Source organism: Otolemur garnettii, unplaced genomic scaffold, assembly GCF_000181295.1.
Source record: "Otolemur garnettii isolate 467f Iridium unplaced genomic scaffold, OtoGar3 scaffold00100, whole genome shotgun sequence".
NCBI lineage: Eukaryota > Metazoa > Chordata > Mammalia > Primates > Galagidae > Otolemur > Otolemur garnettii.
The window spans coordinates 5427448-5446096 of NW_003852495.1; the positions used below are offsets into that span (position 1 = coordinate 5427448).

The 18649-nt window shown below is 51.7% G+C and overlaps 2 protein-coding genes and 1 pseudogene across 2 annotated transcripts in view; 1 reads left to right on the plus strand and 2 right to left on the minus strand.

Moving 5' to 3' along the window:
• SBSN (suprabasin) overlaps positions 1-632 on the minus strand; it is a 4745-nt gene extending 4113 nt beyond the window's left edge. The window contains exon 1 of the mRNA XM_023516934.1: positions 189-632. Within this exon, the coding sequence (XP_023372702.1) occupies positions 189-563 (375 nt within the window). The 5' untranslated portion in view covers positions 564-632. The remainder of the gene's footprint in view (positions 1-188) is intronic.
• Positions 633-4079: 3447 nt separating this feature from the next.
• On the minus strand, positions 4080-4509 carry LOC100957149 (annotated as a pseudogene).
• A 1908-nt stretch (positions 4510-6417) lies between these two features.
• GAPDHS (glyceraldehyde-3-phosphate dehydrogenase, spermatogenic) lies at positions 6418-18425 on the plus strand. Its single transcript, XM_003796100.2, has 11 exons — positions 6418-6484; positions 9421-9622; positions 11286-11382; positions 11567-11673; positions 15116-15206; positions 15310-15428; positions 15796-15877; positions 16182-16333; positions 16494-16656; positions 17964-18061; positions 18164-18425. Exons 1-11 carry the CDS (start codon positions 6418-6420, stop codon positions 18234-18236), a joined length of 1251 nt encoding a protein of 416 aa, XP_003796148.1. The 3' UTR covers positions 18237-18425.
• The last annotated feature ends 224 nt before the right edge of the window (positions 18426-18649 follow it).

Consider the following 18649-nt stretch of genomic DNA (forward strand, 5'->3'; position numbering starts at 1 on the left):
ATCCCATGGCCAAACTTCTCTGCCTCGTTCCCAGCCTGCCCAGCCACATGGTGGGCCCCCTGGCCAATCCTTCCAGCCTCGTTCCCAGCCTGCCCTGTGGCATAGTGGATCCCCTGGCCAAACCTCCCTGCTTCATTTCCCGCCTGGTTGACCCCATGATGGATCACTTTATCTGCCTCCTTCCCAACCTGTCCAGCAGCGTTGTGGACCCCATGGGCAAACTTCTCTGCTTCCTTTCCTGCTTGTCCAGTGCCACGGTTGATCTCATGCGCTACCTTGTCCAAGCCGCTGTTGAGCCCCTGGACGCCCTTGTCCACCTCCTTGCTGGCCTGGCTCCCAACGTTGCTGAGTCCATTAAAAACTTTCTCCACTTCCCTTCCAGCATGGGTGAGTCCATTGTTGATGCCTTCCAGAGCTTTGCCCATCTCTTTCTCTGCATTGCTCAGCCCTCGGTTGATCCCTTCAATGACCTTCTCAATGGGGTCATCACTGGCTGCCCATCCTGGCAGGGCCGCCAAAAGCAGTAGGAGGGAGCAGGAGCTGACCAAACTGGCAAGATGCATGTTGTTGGGAAGGTGGGGAGGATGCAGAGAGGAGCCAGAGTGGCAAGGCTGCTATTTATCCTCTCTCCCTCCCTCTTCTCCACCCCTCATGACTCAATTACCTCTGTGAGGTACTGACTTGGTCCTCAGTCAAGGAGGTATTTCCCAGGGAGATCGGGAGTTGAGCAATGTAGAAGAGGAAGAAAAGACAGTGAGTCATGAACAGAGAGGAACCTGGGCATCTGTGCTCCTTGCCCATCACATGCCCTCCGCCCCAGAGATGGGCGTCTGCCCTTCCAGCCACCTCCTCATTTCATTCTTTACCCACTAGCCAGGCCTCCTCTCTCCCAAACCCACCTTCAGTTGCTGTCCCTAGGAATTCCCAAAGACCACACCATCATGCTAGCCAAATTAACAGAAGAGTCCTTTATTTAAAAGCCGGCCAGCGACTGCCTCACACCCAACACAGGGGTTCAGAGAGCAGCCCCGACTGCTTAAGGGGTCAGGTTTTAAGGCTTGGTCTACATCCTGGCTGACACGCAGGCTGCCCAGGTGCATCCAGGTTGATTAGCAAGCAATGTACAGAAGCAGAACTTTGTGGTTAGTTAGCCATACATCCTTGCTTCAGTACTTTCTCCACCTGGTATTTCTTAAAAGTCATTCCGGGGACAGTTGGTACTTCCTGGTCTGTTTCTCAGGGGAATTAGTCAAGCAAGAAGTTAGTCCCATCTATCTTGGGAGTGAACCAAGCTTACTCCATTTTGTTGAGGGTTTGCAGCCCAGTAATTTGCCAGGAGTTAACTGGCATTTTTCCACCTTAGTCTAGGCCTAACACAATCACTTCATTCCTAAGACTCAAGTGATTCTTCCACCCCTCACTTCTGTCAGGGATCTGGGCATCCAGCTTCCCCAGAAATGAGGATCTAGAAAGATGGGAGCCCCATTTGGGAGAGGAAAGAGCTCTTGGGGAGCTAAGGGAGTCATCAGGCTTTGCCCTTGGGGGTCACACTGCTACCCCTCTCTTCCTGCGTCCTCCGGCTGCACAGCCTCTCCCTGCTCCTACACACACCAAGGCCATTCCTGCCTCCTGGCCTTCGCACTTGCTATTCTCTGTCTGGAAAGCAAAACACAGATCTTCATGGAGCTGGCTCCTCCTCAACTGTCATCTTCTCCCCTGACCGCCAGCCATAACGTGGTATTACAGTTACTCTCTGTGATAGCGGCCTTTGGTTTTTATAGCACTTACCATCATCTGAAATTGCCTTTATATTTTATTGTCCCCCTAGGTTGTAAACAGTTATAGAGAACAGGGCCTTTGTCTGTGTTGGTCACTGCTGTATCCCCAGCTTCTAGAACATTGCCTGCAGTTCAGTAGATATTTACAGATTGAATGAATAGGTGGGTTAGAAGCAGCCAGGGGAAGAGAGACCAAGCCTGAGCCTGAGTCTCATAGGGTGTTGGAGGGAAGGGTTCCCAAGTCCCCAGATCAGCACAGGGTCCCTTGGGGAGTGTTGCAGATTTTGGAGGAAGGATCACATTCATGTCACAGAACTCAGACCTCCTGTGTGCTCGCCCTTGAGCAAGGGCAGGGGGCTGATTGCCATGAGCTGGAACAGGACGCAGTGTCTCCTGAAAAGCCGGTTGAGGCAGCCATGGGGAGGGGCTGAAGACCCAGGAGTGCAGGAGACTGTGAGCCAGTGCCTGGGCTGGGGCCAGAAGCTCATACTTCCTGCCCTCCTCCCCTGGGGCCTCCTGAGCCCCAACATGAAGCCCCAAGTGTTGACGGATTGGCTCAGACTGGAAGGGGGAACAGCTGAGAGTTTGGCCTAGGGTGTGCAGAGGGGCACTGGAAGGGAAGGAGGGTGGTAGTTGGTATGTCTGCAGCTTCATATCTGGGAACCCGTGGGTGGGTATAGATGGGTGCAGAGGTGAAAGATATTTGGGTTTTGGTGCCAAAGGGAGAGACTGAGAGAGGAGGTGGAGGTGGGATTGCTGGTGGGAGGGCCAGGCGGGAAAGAATGTTCAGGGTGTGAGCAAGTGGGGGTGGCAGAGCTATGCGTGTGGGTGTCCAGGTGTGGTAAGTATCTGCACGTGTTTTCAGGCTTGGTTCAAACACGGGCACCAAGGCCCAATCCCCTCCAAGGACCCAGGGTCCCACCCAAGACCCTGGACACTTGGCTCCCCACCTCGTACCATCATCCCAGGCCAGAGATCCAAGAGCTTGTCCAGGCTCTACCTGAGAGGGTGACTAATTGTGCCACCTCTCTAAGGTTGAACTCATCAAATCTGTTTCCCAGTTTCACACTCCTGGGACAAAGCCAAATTCCTGGCACCCTGCCCTTGTCCAGTGCCTAAGTGACAGAATTTCCCATGCTGGAGGTTGCTGGGTGGGGAAGGTTGTGTGACGAGCTCCTAACCCACCCCAAGACTGAGAGGTGGGGGTTCTCCTTTTGATATCTACTCCATCTTTTCTTTCCCATCCCTCTCTCTGCCCATCCTTCCATCTCCTGTTGGCCTCAACCCCTCTCCTCAGTCTCTCCATTCCCATGTACGACTACTGGACTCAGGACTTTGGCATCCGTCTCAGTAACTGAGGTTGGCATGGAGCTGTCCTTGCTTAGGCCATCCTCTGCTGGTTTGGGTAACATGCTTGTGCTGGTTTCCTGGAGTGAACGGAGGAATTTTCAGTAGCTAAGCCATCACAGCTATCCCCTGAGCACTCTGAAGAAGCTACAGCGCAAACCCATACAGTGTGCTTGCCCATCAGAGCCAGCCCTCCCCGGAGGCAGCCACACAGGAGCTGCCACGGGGCCTCCCAGGTCTGGTTAGGGTCTGCACTGGTTAGTACAGAATGGTAAATATTTGTTCTCCAGTGCTTTGGCAGGTCTTGCCCATAAAATTGTCTAAATCCGAATCGGCCTTTAGGAGGATATATTTTAACTTTTTCTTTTATTCGTCTAGTCAGATTTGCCATTTCTTCTTCTTTTTTCATTAGCACAAACATAGCTATTAACCAAAAGGAGGAACCTAATTAAACCAATACTTTGAAATAATTGTATGCAAAATATCAGTGATAAAGGTAACCGAATACAGTAATGAAAAAAAAAAGTATCAGCTTGGCGCCTGTAGCTCAGCGGCTAGGACACCAGCCACATACACCCTGGCTGGTGGGTTTGAACCCAACCCAGGCCTGTTAAACAACAATAACAACTACAACAAAAAAAATAGCTGGGTGTTGTGAGCCTGTAGTCCCAGCTACTTGGGAGGCTGAGAGAATCGCTTAAGCCCAAGAGTTTGAGGTTGCTGTGAGCTGTGATACCATAGCACTCTATCAAGGGTGACATAGTGAGACTGTCTCAAAAAAAGGGGGGGGGCGGCGCCTGTGGCTCAAAGGAGTAGGGTGTTGGCCCCATATGCCACAGGTGGCAGGTTCAAACCCAGCCCCAGCCAAAAAAATAAAGAGTATAGAGACTTGCTCATTGGACTGAGCTTGTTCATTCTCCTAAGTAATTCCTGCCCAGAGTGATGATGGGATTTTTATTCTACTTTTTCATAGGCCTGTGTATAGTGACATTGTTCATGACGCCTTCCACCATCAATTTCCCATCTGTCAATTGTCTTGTTATCATGCTTTCCTTCCCATCCCATTCTTGATGGTGAACCGATGTGCCATCTGTGTATGCGCAGACAGTCTGGGTTTTTCAGCCATCCACTGAATGGCGGTTTCTTCAAAAATCTGTCCCAGGACACAAAAAAAAACGGTGTTTTTTAATTGCTCTCAGATTTGTTTTTTCTCTCTCAGTTTTTATGGTGCAGTTCCTGCCATCACAAGAGATGATACAATCTGGTTTGACCACTGCACCCTTTTTTGCAGAGCTGACCCTACTCCCAGTTCCTTCATGTATTCATAAAAGCCTTTGCTGTCCACCAGGCACCTTCTTCCTACCAACTGCAGAAGAGTAGCCATAGTGGGTGCAGGCAGGCGTGTGGGTGATGCCAGCGGAGAAGGATCCAGCATGGAGAGCGTCAGATTTGCCATTTCTTATTAAGCCTGCTTGGTCCCTTTATATATTGTTTCCTTTTTTTTTTTTTTTGAGACAGAGTGTCATTATGTCACCCTCTATAGACTGCTGTGGCGTCACAGCTCACAGCAACCTCCAACTCTTGGGCTTAAGCGATTCTCTTGCGTCAACCTCCCAAGTAGCTGAGACTATAGGCACCCACCATAACACCCAGCTGTTTTTTTGTTGCAGTTGTCGTTGTTTTAGCTGGTCCAGGCCAGGTTCGAAACTGCCAGCCTGGGTGTACGTGGCCGGCACCCTGCTGACTGAGCTACGGGCGCCGCCCCTTTATATTTTCTAAGGCAAATTTTAATTGCAAATCTATTATTGTAAAGTTGCACAAAATCTGCTCCTTCTTAATCCTGGTTTTGTCCATGCTGGGTTTTTTTTTTTCTTTCTTTGATGGTACATCAGAGTTTAGCCTCCTTCATTTAGTCATCTGTCTTTTGGTCTTGGTTCATTGAAATCTCCTCGTCGGTACACTCAGTTTATGTTCATTTCCATCTCTGCCAGGCCAAACAAGCAGGACAGCCTCACCCCGCCTCGGCTCCACGGCAGGTGCTTGGCATATGAAGTTCCCATGGAGGTTTTGGGAAGGAAGAGGTTATGGCATTCTGCCCCTTCTTGCATCCACCTCTCTCTGGGATGGTGACTCCTGCCTGACACAAATCCCTATGCCACCCAAATCTTGGTCACAGGTGCGTGTCAACCGGCTATGCAAGTGAAGTTGCCTGCCTGTGAGTCACTGATGGGCAAGGAAGCCCCCACCCCAGTGCTTTAGGGGATGGGGCCATTTGTCCATTGGTTCTTCCTCAGACTTTTGTTGAAAGCCTGCTTTGCACCAGGCTCTGTTGTGGGTGCTGGAGACACAATGGTGAACAAAGAAACAAGAGAACACAGCCTGTGGGGGCTTTAGAGCACATGGGCGTGGATGGCGTGGCAAATTACACAAATAGCTACAAGGACAAGAAAGGGGGCTGTAGGAGGATATGACTTGAGGGGTGCTATATGATTGTGGATCAGAAAAAACCTGAGGAGGTGACATTTATTTATTCATTCAGACATTATTTATTGAGCAAACACCACCTAAGTGCCAAATACTCTTCCAGCCAATGGGATACAGGCGTGACAAACGTAAACAAGGTCCCTGCCCTCCCAGAGCTTACAGTCTAGTAGGCAGAGAGAATTTGCAAGAAAAGAAATGACTTTTAGGAAAACACACTCTACAAGGAAAGTAAAAATAGAGAAAGTACCGCGCTGAAGGGGTTCCGCTAGCTGGAACACAATCCAGGGTGGGGAGTCAGACAGGCTGATGGGCAGAGATTGCAGGGGTGGATAATAGGGGATAGTAACTGAGAGGACACTTGGGGAGTTCAGAAAGGCCTCTTTTACAGGATGGCATCTGAAGGAAGCCCCCAAGCAGCCTAGGGAAGCGACGGTTGGGACTTTCCAAGCATAAGGTAACAGGGGGATTGAAGAGAGGTCAGGAACCAGCTTGCGGAGGAAGACGGAAGGGAGAGAGAAAAGGGCTGTGAGGACCAACGTTAAAAGCTAGATTCCATTCCAGACGCCAGTGGGTGGACTCGGAAGGGGGACACACAGGGCTCGGACATCACACTTCTGTAGAGTGACTGGGATCCCCCTGGGTCTGAGGCCTGCACACCACCTCCCTGCGACGTCACTGGGCACTGTGATGTCCCTGGCCACTATGACATCACGGCAAGACGCTCCAGACCCAGCAGCCCCAGAGTCCCGAACTTCAGTAACATCCCAGCAGGTCCCGGGGCAGCCACGCTATGATACCTTAGGTGGCCATGTCGAAACGCGACATCGTCCTTACCAATGTTACCGTTGTCCAGCTGCTACGACAGCCATGCCCAGGTAAAGGAGAAGGCGGGCGACACCCGGAGGAGAAGAAGGGGTGGTTGTCTAGTAGTTCACTGACTCCCGAGCCCTCTCCACTCTCAACCCGGAGGCAGGGGGTGAAGGGGTGGGGCCACCATCACCTGCCCCACTTCATCCAGGAACCCCTTACCTCCCTCCCCCTCCCACCCCTTACCACCCGGGTTTGCGGGCAGGTGGTTTTCTATGGTTGTGGTGGAGCAGATGGGACTCCACCCCCAGGGTGGAAAGAGTAGAGGGGTGCCTTGCCAAACCGAAGCTGGAGGCAGGTGGTGGCAGGGTGGTGGCTGCAAGAGCGCGGTTTACGAGGGGTACTTGTGAGGACATCCTAGGTGGGCTGGGTTTCCACATAAAATTGATGTTCGCCACAACCAGTGCGAAAGGGGCAGGCACTTTGGGTGTCGGTGGGCTTTGTCCTCCCAGAGCCCTCCCTGTGTTGCACAAACCAAGGCCACCTACAACTGGCAGGGATGTGCCAATCACTTTATAGGCGTGGGCTCGCTGAAGCCTCACGAAGCACCTGCGGAGGGCATTGTGTTCACTGTCCCCATTTCACAGAGCTGTAAAGAGAGGGCACGCTTTTAGCAGGAGGCTGGTATAGTTGGTATTCCGCTCCAGGGGCGGACTCCAGACTCCTTGCTCTCAGCCACCGGGTAGTCCCGCGTCACCCAGCCGGAGGCGCGCGCGCGTGCGCACGCGCGCGCGCGCGCACACAAACACTAGCTAAACAAACTCAGCTCTCCGGGAGGGCAGCCCCATTCCCACGCTTTTTCCTCTGGGTGCTGGCACTGCCAGGGCTGGTGGGAGGGGCGGGGCGGGGCTTGGGCGGGGCTTCCGGTGTGGAAGCCCGGGACCACACAGCTGCAGACACATTTAACAGCCCCCTGTCGTGAACTCCTTTCCAGCTCATCAGAGCTCTATGACCTCAGACTTCATTTTCTCCTCTGTAAAGTGGATTTATAGCACATGCCTCGCAGGATTCAGAGAGATGTTGTCGAGAAGAATTCACAAGAGCCCCGAGCTAGCCCAGTAGCTTTTCCTTAGCCCGGGCTCCCTTCCCCACAGTGCGGGAGAGGAGAGTGGGAGGCTGGAGGCAGTTGGAAGAAAAGAACCATCTGAGTTTTCTTATGAAAGTAGCACTGGCTCGGCGCCTATAGCTCAACCGGCTAAGGCGCCAGCCACATACACCTAAGGTGGCGGGTTCAAATCCCCAGCCCGGACCCGCCAAACAACAATGACGGCTGCAACCAAAAAATAGCCGGGCGTTGTGGCGGGCGCCTGTGGTCCCAGCTACTTGGGAGGCGGAGGCAAGAGACTCGCTTGAGCCCAGGAGTTGGAGGTTGCTGTGAGCTGTAATGCCACGGCACTCTACCCAGGGGGACAGCTTGAGGCTCTGTCTCAAAAAAAAAAAAAAAAAAAGAAAGTAGCACTGAGTGGACTCAAAACCCCCCTTTTTTTTTTTTTTTTCCAGTTTTTTTTTGGCCAGGGCCGGGTTTGAACCCACCACTTCTGGTATATGGGGCCGGCACCCTACTCCTTGAGCCACAGGTGCCGCCCCAGATCCTCACTCTTAACCTAGATGGACAACTTTCCCCCTTCATGATAGTAGAAAGCGAAGCCCCCAGGAGTGCAAACATCCTGAAGGTCACCAGGAAACACAGGGTCACTCCCACCAAGAAACCCTGATTGATACTTTCCAAACTTGTTCCGATATTGGGAATACCCACAGTCCAGCCTCAGGCCACAAGGTGTGGCAACAGGAAGAGATCAGGGAGATAGGTCAGTTGGCCCCCAATTCCTAGGGGTGCCAGCTCCTGGCCCTACCACCTCCAGGGTGCCTCAAGCCCATCATCCTCTAGCCCTTCTCCAAGCTCTGCTCCCTCCCTTTCCTCAGGAGCACTCGGAGGGATGACCAGACTTCCTCTCTTCCTCTATTAAAATCAGCTCCTACTTGTGGGCCTTGAAATCTCAATGAGCCCTCACAGCAACCCCTTGGTGGAGGATCGGGTAGGACACCTAGGAAACAGACCCAAAGGGTTCCTCAATTTGCCCAAGACCACGCAGCAGGAGGTGACAGCGCCAGGGCTAGCATCCAGGCCTGACTTCCCAGCTTGAAACCCTCTGCCACCCAGGAGCCCCATGCCTCCACTTCTCCCCTCCTCTGGTCAAGCCTTTATCTGTGACACAGGCAGACACACACCTCCACAGTATAGGAGGGAGTGGGTGGATGGAGAGGCACAAGCTGATATGGGTTTCTGTTTGTCTAATGTAGTGTGATACACAGTATTCCCTAAACTTCCTTGAGGATAAGAAATACCTGAAGTCCTTGTTAAAAAGAGGATTTCTAGGGCTTCAGTACAGACCTAGAGTTAGATTTTTCTAAGAAGAGGCCTCCTCGAATGATTCTGTCCATCAGAACAGTCTGTGTACCTAGGTGGAACTGATGAATTGATGAATTCATTGGAATTGATGAATTATCATACAAATTCCAGAAGTGAATTTGGAATTTTTGAATTGTTCAAAAAACTAATGTGTGGAATGTTTCCTAGGCCCTAGGAACATATTAATTACCTCATTCAAGCTTCACAATGATTGCCTAAGACAAGTACTATTATTGCCTCCATTTTACAGAGGAGGAAATTGAGGCACAGAGAACATCACCCCAAGCAATTGTTAAAAATATACACCCATTTCAGAAAAAAAAAATATACACCCATTCAATAATCTCCAGGGAAGGGGTCCTGGCATTGATAACAAGTCTACCCCTTGCTGATTCTGGGAAGCACTAGGCTAGATGGTCAGCTGTCAGGGGCAGGAGACAGCAACAGGTTCTGATGGCAAAGACGGTTCATTCTCTTTCACTGTGGTGAGCGGCTCATCCCACACCCCTCCTCCTCCCTCCCCTCCAAACACAGTGACCAGAGCACCACCACCACCGCCACCACCCCCACCTGAGCCCAAGATTGAGGAGCCCCCACCTGAACCGCTGCCTGAGCCAGTCAGGGACGAAGTAAAGCCACCGCCGCCACCACCACCTCCCCCTCCTCCACCACCACCACCTCCTCCTCCACCTAAGAAGGCTTCTATACCCAAGGAGTTGACTGTTGGCATCAATGGGTGAGTATACTCTGGCTCCTGAGTGGTTCTTGAAGCCTTATAGCCCAGCCCACCCCCTGGTTACTAACTGGGGCATCTCCACCACAGCAGGGAATAAGCTAGACAGGCCCCCCGCCCAGGGCTCACATTCTGGTGGGGAAGACAATAATCAAAGACACGAGGCACCTCCTGGTGGTGTATGTTGTGAACAAAACTCAGTGGTACTGTCAGGACAGGGCAGTTTTTCTGAGATGGTCAAGGTAGGGCTCTGGGAGCAGGTGACATTGGAGTGAGGCCTGAGTGACAAAAGGCAGCCAAGTGTGCACCTTGTTGGAGAAAAGTCTTCCCGACAGAAGGACAAGCAATGTCTCTGGGGTGCAGGAGGCAAGCTCTGTGTTCTAGGACAGCCAAAAGTCAGTGTGGCAGGTACAGAGCAAGCTGGGGGGCCGGGGAGAACCTGGCAGGGCCCTGGTACATCCTGGTAAGGAGTTTGGACCTTGTTTTGCTGATAGAGAATCATGGAGCTTTTCAGGCCAGGAGACATAATCTGACTTGAAGTTTTAAAAGATCCAGCAAGGGCTCAGCACCTGTGGCTCAAGTGGCTAAGGCACCAGCCACACACACCTGACCTGGTGGGTTCGAATCAAGCCCTGGCCACCAAACAACAATAACGGCTACAACCAAAAGATAGCTGGGTATTGTGGCAAGCCCCTGTAATCCCAGCTACTTGGGAGGCAGAGGCAGGAGAATCACTTGAGCCCAGGAGCTGAAGGTTGCTGTGAGCTGTGATGTCACCGCACTCAGCAGGACTCAGCACTCTACCCAGGACAACAGCTTGAGGCTCTGTCTCAAAAAAAAAAAAAAAAAGATCCAGCAAGATAGGAGGTTAAGAATTTGGCTGGGTGGGGGGAGGGAAGGGCAGCGCCTGTGGCTCAGTAAGTAGGGCGCCAGCCCCATGTACCAAGGGTGGCGAGTTTAAACCTGACCCCAGCCAAACTGCAAAAAAAATAGCCAGGCGTTGTGGCGGGCACCTGTAGTGCCAGCTTCTCAGGAGGCTTTGGTAAGAGAATCGCCTATGCCCAAGAGCTGGAGGTTGGAGGTTGCTGTGAGCTGTGATGCCAGGGCACTCTACCAAAGGCAACAAAGTGAGACTCTGTCTCTTAAAAAAAAAAAAAAAAGAATTTGGCTCGGCACCTGTAGCTTAGCAGCTAGCTAGGGTGCCAGCTGCACATACATTGGAGCTGGAGGGTTTGAATCCAGCCTGGGCCTGTCAAATAACAATGACAACTACAACCAAAAAATAGCTGGGCGCTGTGGCTCCCAGCTACTTGGGAGGCTGAGGCAAGAGAAGAATCGCTTAAGCCCAAGAGTTTGAGGCTGTTGTGAGCTTTGACACCGTGGCACTCTACTGAGGGCAACAGCTTGTGACTTTGTCTCAAAACAAACAAAGAAAAAAAAAAAAGAATTGAGGGGTGGGGAAAAATAGCAGTTAGGGGACATGAGGGAGGAACCAGAAAAAGCAGTGAAGAGGCTGGTGAGGTCATCTGAGCAAGAGATGAGAGTGGCCTACACAGAGGTGGCTGCCTTCCTCCCCTAAACTGAGGATTCACACTCAATCCCCTTGAGTGGGCCTCCTCTCCATTACCCATTCTCTCCCCTTCTCTCCTCTGCTGATCCCGGCCAGATTTGGACGCATTGGTCGCCTGGTGTTACGTGCCTGCATGGAGAAGGGTGTTAAGGTGGTGGCAGTGAATGACCCATTCATTGACCCGGAATACATGGTGAGCAGCAGCAGAGAGCAGGAACAGGAATGGTAGGAGCCTCGGGTGGGACTGGGGTGGGGAGAGGGTTCAGGCAGCTCTGTGGACAGCTCCAGCTACAAGGTGGAACCTTCACCAAGGTGGGAGCTCTCTAGGGATGCTTGCTGGGCCACCCCCAAGCTAGAAGCCATTCTGTCGCCCGCAGGTATACATGTTTAAATATGACTCTACCCATGGCCGATACAAGGGGAATGTGGACTACAAGAACGGCCAGCTGGTTGTGGACAACCAAGAGATCACTGTCTACCAGTGGTAAGGCCAGCATCTGTTTGATGCATGTTTGTGACTAAAATGGGTTTCTGTCTTCTCACATGGGGTTCGAAGCCACCCCTCAAAATTGTATGTCTATGGTTTTGGGTAATAGTTTGCAGGGAGGGGTCTCACTTGAACAAGTGGCTAAGAAATACTTAGCTCAAAAGATGTCCCACCATACCCGAGAATATTTTTTCCTTAATACACACTTGCATGTTTCTGCACACGAGCATCAACTCAACATGTCCACAACTCAACCCCTGCCTCTCCTTTCACCCCCAAACCTGTTCATCTCCTTTTTTTTTTTTTTTTTTTTCTTTTTTTTTTTTTTTTTGCAGTTTTTGGCCAGGGCTGGGTTTGAACCCGCCACCTTCGGTATATATGCCAGCGCCTTACTCCTTTGAGCCACAGGCACCACCTTCTTCTCCTTTTCTACAAAGTAACTTTAACACCTGACTAGGCCCCACACAGTAGCCAAAGGCTCTTTTAAAACGCTCACTGGGGCTCGGCACCTGTAGCAGTGGTTATGGTGCCAGTCACATAGATCGAGGCTGGCGGGTTCAAACTCAGCCCAGGCCACCTAAACAACATGCCAATGACAACCAAAATTACCTGGATGATGTGGCAGGCACCTATAGTCCCAGCTACTCGGGAGGCTGAAGCAAGAGAATCGCTTAAGCCCAAGAGTTTGAGGTTGCTCTGATGCCATGGCACTCTACCCAGGGTGACATAGTGAGATTCTGTCTCAAAATTAAAAAATAAAAGTAAAACACCCACTGGGCCAGATTACTCCCCTATGAAGTGCCCCAATGGCTTCCCATGACTCCATGGATAAAACTCAGTTCTTGATGGGGCCCGCCAAGCACCATGCAGCCAACCCACAGCCTCCTTGTCACCTCAGCCACACTGACCACCCACCAAGTGGGACCTGGAGCCAGCGCCTCTCACAGCCGGACAACAATGACGTCATAGCCCTCATTTCACACTGTAATCACCCAGTTCATGCCCATATTAACACTGACTTTTCATTTAAAGATATGTTCAGATTCTGTAAGTCCACAGCAGTAAGAGATGTCTAATATGCTTCCAATACAAACATTTTCAAGGTATCAAAAGCGATTAAAAATGTGAAATAGTAAACCTACCTCACCTTTCTAATGTAAACTCTCAGCCACTGCTGGCCCATGGCTGACTCTCACACATACTGGGGTGCACACGCAGGCCTGCTGGTAAACTATCTCCAGCCCCAGGCAAGCTGCAGCCTTTCAAGCCCTCGCTTAGCACTCTCTCTTAGCTCTTCTCTTTGTACTTGCTGGGATGAGAGAATGAAGGGGGAGGGATGGCTTGTGGTGAGGCAGGCAGGGATGGGTGCAGGAAATAGGGGGGGATAGTCAGTGAAAATGGAAGCTAGTTGACCCAAATTTGAAATCATGACACTAAAACCAATTTCAGTAGAGCAGTCATCAGTCAGACCCACTGTGCCCTTTCCCACCTCAGCCTGGGCACCATCATTCTTGCCACTTGGAGCACTCTCCATCCCATCCCCACAGCTGCTCCTTCCATTCACACCCCCCACAGCTGTTACCTTCTCTGGTCCCTTGTGCAACACAGTAGTCCTCCTTGCTCCTGCACTGTTGGTGTAGTGCAGGCATTTAGCACAGGCCTTGCTGTTGTGTGTACTCGACCCTGCTCCACCCCTACCTAGTTGAGTGACCTTGAGCGAGGGATCAAATGTGCCAGGGTCTCAGTTCCCTTAGGTATCTGATGGGATCACACCAGCGCCACGGTAGCTGGGAACATGACGAGAGTTAACATGTGTTTGTGGAACAACTGGAAGGACATTTTCCCACAAGGCCATACCCTTGTAGGGAGGGCCCTATTGGTGTGTGCTCTACTGAATGTCTATTCAGTACTACCTTGAAGAATGAATAAATGAAATGGAATCTTCAAAACAGCCCTGGGGGCTGGAGCTGGGGTCTTCTGGGGCAAACTCTTTGCCTCATGCCAAGGAAAGCAGGAAATTGGGGGGGGGCAACAGAGAAGAGCTAGTTGGGGCAGATGATGAAAAGTACAGATGACCAGGAAGAGAGAATAAACATGTGCCATGGCCTCAGGGAAAGGAAGCCTGCTCATTCATTCAATCCCGCAGTACAGTTAGGAATGCAGATCTAGGCTGGCCCACCTACACTCCAGCCTCTGCCTCAACCCTTCACCTCTGCCTGATGCTGGCTCCTCTGAAAAATGACGATAATAGTACTTACTCCTCAGGTTGTGAAAGTTGAAATGAGTTTCATATGAGTAAAGCACTTAGAATGAGGGCACATGGCAGGTGTTCAGTAAATATATATAGAATGGCTAATTTAAAATTTTTTATTTTAAAAAACCCTACACGCATTGATTGACCCCCCCATGGAGGAAGCAGGTTCAATGGCAAAAGAGACAGACACAAACAATCAGAAGCAAACAACCCAGTTACTTGGATACAGTTTATTCATTTAATGCTTGTTTGCTAAAGCCAACTAGAAAACAGCAACACTAGATATTTGTTTCAGATACAAATATTTGTCAAAATAGCAAGTAAAAATGTAAAAGTATAAAACAAGAAACCGAAAACTTCCTTTACCTTTCTAGTGTAAGCCACTAGGCACTGCTGGCCCCCAGGCTGCTTCAGACTCCAGCTCTCCCCTAGGAGCTGCTCCCTGGCCCCTGGCAGCAGGTTTCCTATAGGAGGCACTGAGGGGTATAGTCGAGAGGGGAGGGTGAGTGGTGAGGTTGTTTGGCTGGGGATAAGAATGCAGGTAGGCAGGCCTCACTGTCACAGGGCCCAAGTGCTGGGTTAGTCAGAAAGGGTCTGACCTGGCTGGAAGTAGTCAGGAATGATCACCCTAAGGGAATCAAGGCCTGAGCTGGGGAGGTGGCCAGTCACCAGGCATATTAGGAGTGGTGTGATCAAGAAAGGAAAGTGGCTTGGTAGCTGGGCACGTGGTTCATGCCTATAATCCTAGCACTCTGGAAAGTTTTAGACCAGCCTAAGTGAGAGTGAGACCCTGTCTCTACCAAAACTTGAGAAGCTAGCCAGGCATTGCAGTAGTGCCTGTAGTCCCAGCTACTTGGGAGGGTGAGGCAAGAGGATGGCTTGAGCCTAAGAATTTGAGGTTGCCATGAGCTATGGCACCACAGCACTCTACCCAGGGTGACAGAGACTATCTCAGAAACAAACAAACAAACAAACAAAAAAGTGGCCCGAGAGGAGGGCAGTGAGGAAAAGCAAGGCTGGTGGGGTCCAATCCACCTGGGACAGCTATGCGTGTGGGGTGGGATTGTGGGCAGGATGGCACCTACAGGAATGCACCTGGGTCAGCCTTTTGAATGGTGAGGGTTGTGCACTATGATGGGAAGGCCTGTGCAGAAGAGACTGACTCTGCCCTGCCACCCCTTGCAGCAAGGCGCCCAAAGAAATCCCCTGGAGGAATGTCGGGAGCCCCTATGTGGTAGAGTCCACAGGCGTGTACCTCTCCCTAGAGGCAACTTCGGTAAGTGAAACAGGGGAGAGGTGCTCAGGGCCAGCTGGGGCGGGGGCGGGGGGGGGGGGGCATAGTGCTTAACACATCTGACACCATCATGCTTCCTCCCTAGGATCACATCTCAGCAGGTGCCCAGCGTGTGGTCATCTGTGCACCCTCACCAGATGCACCCATGTTCGTCATGGGTGTGAACGAAAACGACTATAACCCTAACTCCATGAACATTGTCAGGTAACAGGGCAGCAACATCCTCAAGTGTGGCAGTGGTGCCCAAAGGACATCTCAGCCTAGGAAGGGAGGGTACAGACTTGTCCTCCCCATTCCCACATGATTCTCCGCCCCAAAGTCTCCACAGCTATCATGTCAATGCTACCCTGAAACTATTAGAAATGCACAACTCCTACAGAATGTGCTTGGGGAACTTCCCCCTGCTGCATCCCCGATGCCTCCTTCAGTCTGACAGCATCCCCACTGATCCCACTCACCCCCATCCTGACAATTCACAAAATAAGACCTGTGTGCACACTCCAAGAGGGGAGAGCATGGAAAGGAGCTCCATGCCTCACCTCACAGTGCCCTTGCACACCTGCTGTTTCAGTAATGCATCCTGTACCACCAACTGCCTGGCCCCACTTGCCAAAGTCATCCATGAGCAATTTGGGATTGTGGAAGGGCTGATGGTAAGTTGGGAACAAGGGGTTGGAGCAGGAGGGCTAGTAGGGAAACCCAACCTCCTCTTTGCAGTCCTTGCTTATTGTACAGAGCTAACAGGGAGAGACTGGTTGTGGGAGGAGAGGCCTACCAGTAAAGAAGTCTGTTAAGACACTGTACAGCCTTCAGGCAAGGCTGGATGTGGCCTACATGAGCCCCTCCTGGGGTCTGTGATGGTGGACTTGCTAGCCACTGCACCTAGGCCACCACTCTAGTCCTGGGAAAAAGAAGCATGGGAGCTTAGGGCTCACATTGGCCCTCTTCTTCCCCAAGACCACTGTCCACTCCTACACGGCCACCCAGAAGACAGTGGATGGGCCATCAAGGAAGGCCTGGCGAGATGGACGTGGTGCCCACCAGAACATCATCCCAGCCTCCACTGGGGCTGCCAAAGCCGTGGGCAGTGTCATCCCAGCGCTCAAAGGGTATGAGGAAAGAAGCTGCATCAGGGTAGAAGCAAATTCCAGGAGGACTGGACTGGCCCTTAATCCTGAAAGCAACAGCCTGGCCAAGCCTCAAGGGAAAGGGGAATGAAGGGAGACATCCCTAAGTTCTGACTCCTATCCCTGATGTGGGATTCTCTAGGAAGCTGACAGGAATGGCCTTCCGAGTACCAACTCCAGACGTGTCTGTCGTGGACCTGACCTGCCGCCTGGCACGACCCACCCCCTACTCAGCTATCAAGGAGGCTATGAAAACAGCAGCCAAGGGGCCCATGGCTGGCATCCTTGCCTATACTGAGGATGAGGTAGGGGCTGAGGAGAGGGGACCCTGTGAGGAGCCCTCTGGGGAAGAGATGTGATTTCTACTTGTCAGGGAACTGCAAGATACAAACTGCAGAGTTGAGAAGGTAGATCTCTCTGCCTGGGCCTTTGCACTTGCAGTTCCTTTGGCCTGGTAAACCTACTTCCTAGGTAGCCATAGGGTCTGCCCTTACTTCACCCAAGTCTTTATTTCAATCTTTCTCATTAGCAAGATACTCCCTCAAAAAGATGTTCTTTTTGGAGGCCCATTCCTCACCTGAACTTTCATTTCATAGTCCTTATCAGCCCCAGTAGTGTGTGTACTCCAGAAAGCAGAGATTTAGGGGGCATCTTTTCAATTCCTTGCAGCCTGGCATACAGCAAGTGCTCATTACATGCTTAGTGAACAAAAAACAACAGCTCTTATTTTTTCAGCATTTGCTTGGGGCCAGGCCATGAACCAGGTGCCTTTTCTGTGAGGAGCTGAGAATCGCCACCTTGGGGCTGCCTCCCCGCAGGTCCATTCCTACACAGCCTCCAGGACCTCTTGTTTTAAGGAATCAGATGGTGTCACACCACTGCTGAAAACTCTCCTGTGGCCTTCCACCATACCAGGGCTAGAACCCTCAGGACCGCTCTGCCTACAGCTCACCTCAAATAATTATTGAGGGCCCAAGTTGGCCAGATCCTCCTAGACATCCTGACCCAGGTTCATGATCACCACTCAGAGAGACTAGCCCATTCCAAGCACCTGCATTATTCCTAGGAAGTTACATATTGGTAGAGCATTAGGGTGTTTGTGGTCCGTGTCCTTTGGCCAGTCCCCCACCAGCAGAGCTTCCATCTGCTAAGGTCATACAGAGCTGGGATACAGTATGGATACATCAAATACTGTAGGTGAGGCCAGGCATGGTGGTTCACGCCTGTAATCCTAGCACTCTGGGAGGCTGAGGCAGGTGGATCACTTTGAACTTAGGAATTCCTTTTCAGCCTAAGCAAGAGCAGGACCCCGTCTTTACTAAAAATAGAAAAACTAGCTGAGCGTAGTGGCAGGCATTTGTAGTCCCAGCTATTCAGGGGGCTGAGACAAAAGGATCTCTTTAGCCCAAGAGACTGAGGTTCCTGTGAGGTATGATGATGACGTCACGGCACTCTACCCAGGGTGACAGAGTGAGACTCTCTTAAAACAAGGACAACAACAAAAAAGAAACTGTAGGTGAACGGATGATCAATGTGCCTAAGAGTGAGAGCCTGACCTCCTGGAGGTTCTTGCTCTGCTACCCACACTTACCTTTTAAATTCTGGCGCCCAGGTCGTCTCCACGGACTTCACTGGCGATACCCACTCGTCAATCTTTGATGCGAAGGCCGGCATTGCACTTAACGACACATTTGTAAAGCTGATTTCTTGGTAAGGGGGAAGGGATCAGAGAATGGTGCGGGGACGGAAGGGGGACAGACTAGAGGGTGATTGGGAGGGACGCCCTTGAACCTTCCTTCCCTCCCCTCGCAGGTACGACAACGAATATGGCTACAGTAACCGGGTAGTAGACCTCCTCCGCTACATGTTCAGCCGGGAAAAGTGAATGGGGAAGCCCCTGCTTTGCTTCCCTGGGCTCCCCAGCCGGAACCGGTCCCTTCTGTTCCCGCGTTTGGCTGCCCGGGTAAAGAAGGGCACCCGGTGTGAGGGTTCGTCGCCGCTGGGTCACAGACGAAATAAAAACAAGTCCTCACAGTTGAGCCCATGTCTCTGCGCCGATCACCGCGGGTTCAGATCCGAGTTTAAGGTGGGGCCACATAATCGATCGGCCTGCGCCCACAGGAGAGGGGTCGCGCTCGGTTCCGGGAACGCGGACAGCCTCAGTTGTGAGGGCCTGGCGTCGGGGGCAGCCGCAAGACTAGGTAGGGAACTTGACGTGGGAACACAGGGGAACCCGGGCCTGGCCAACGGCGCTCTGACGTCACCAGGCGCGACTCCCGGGGCCGGGACTACATTTCC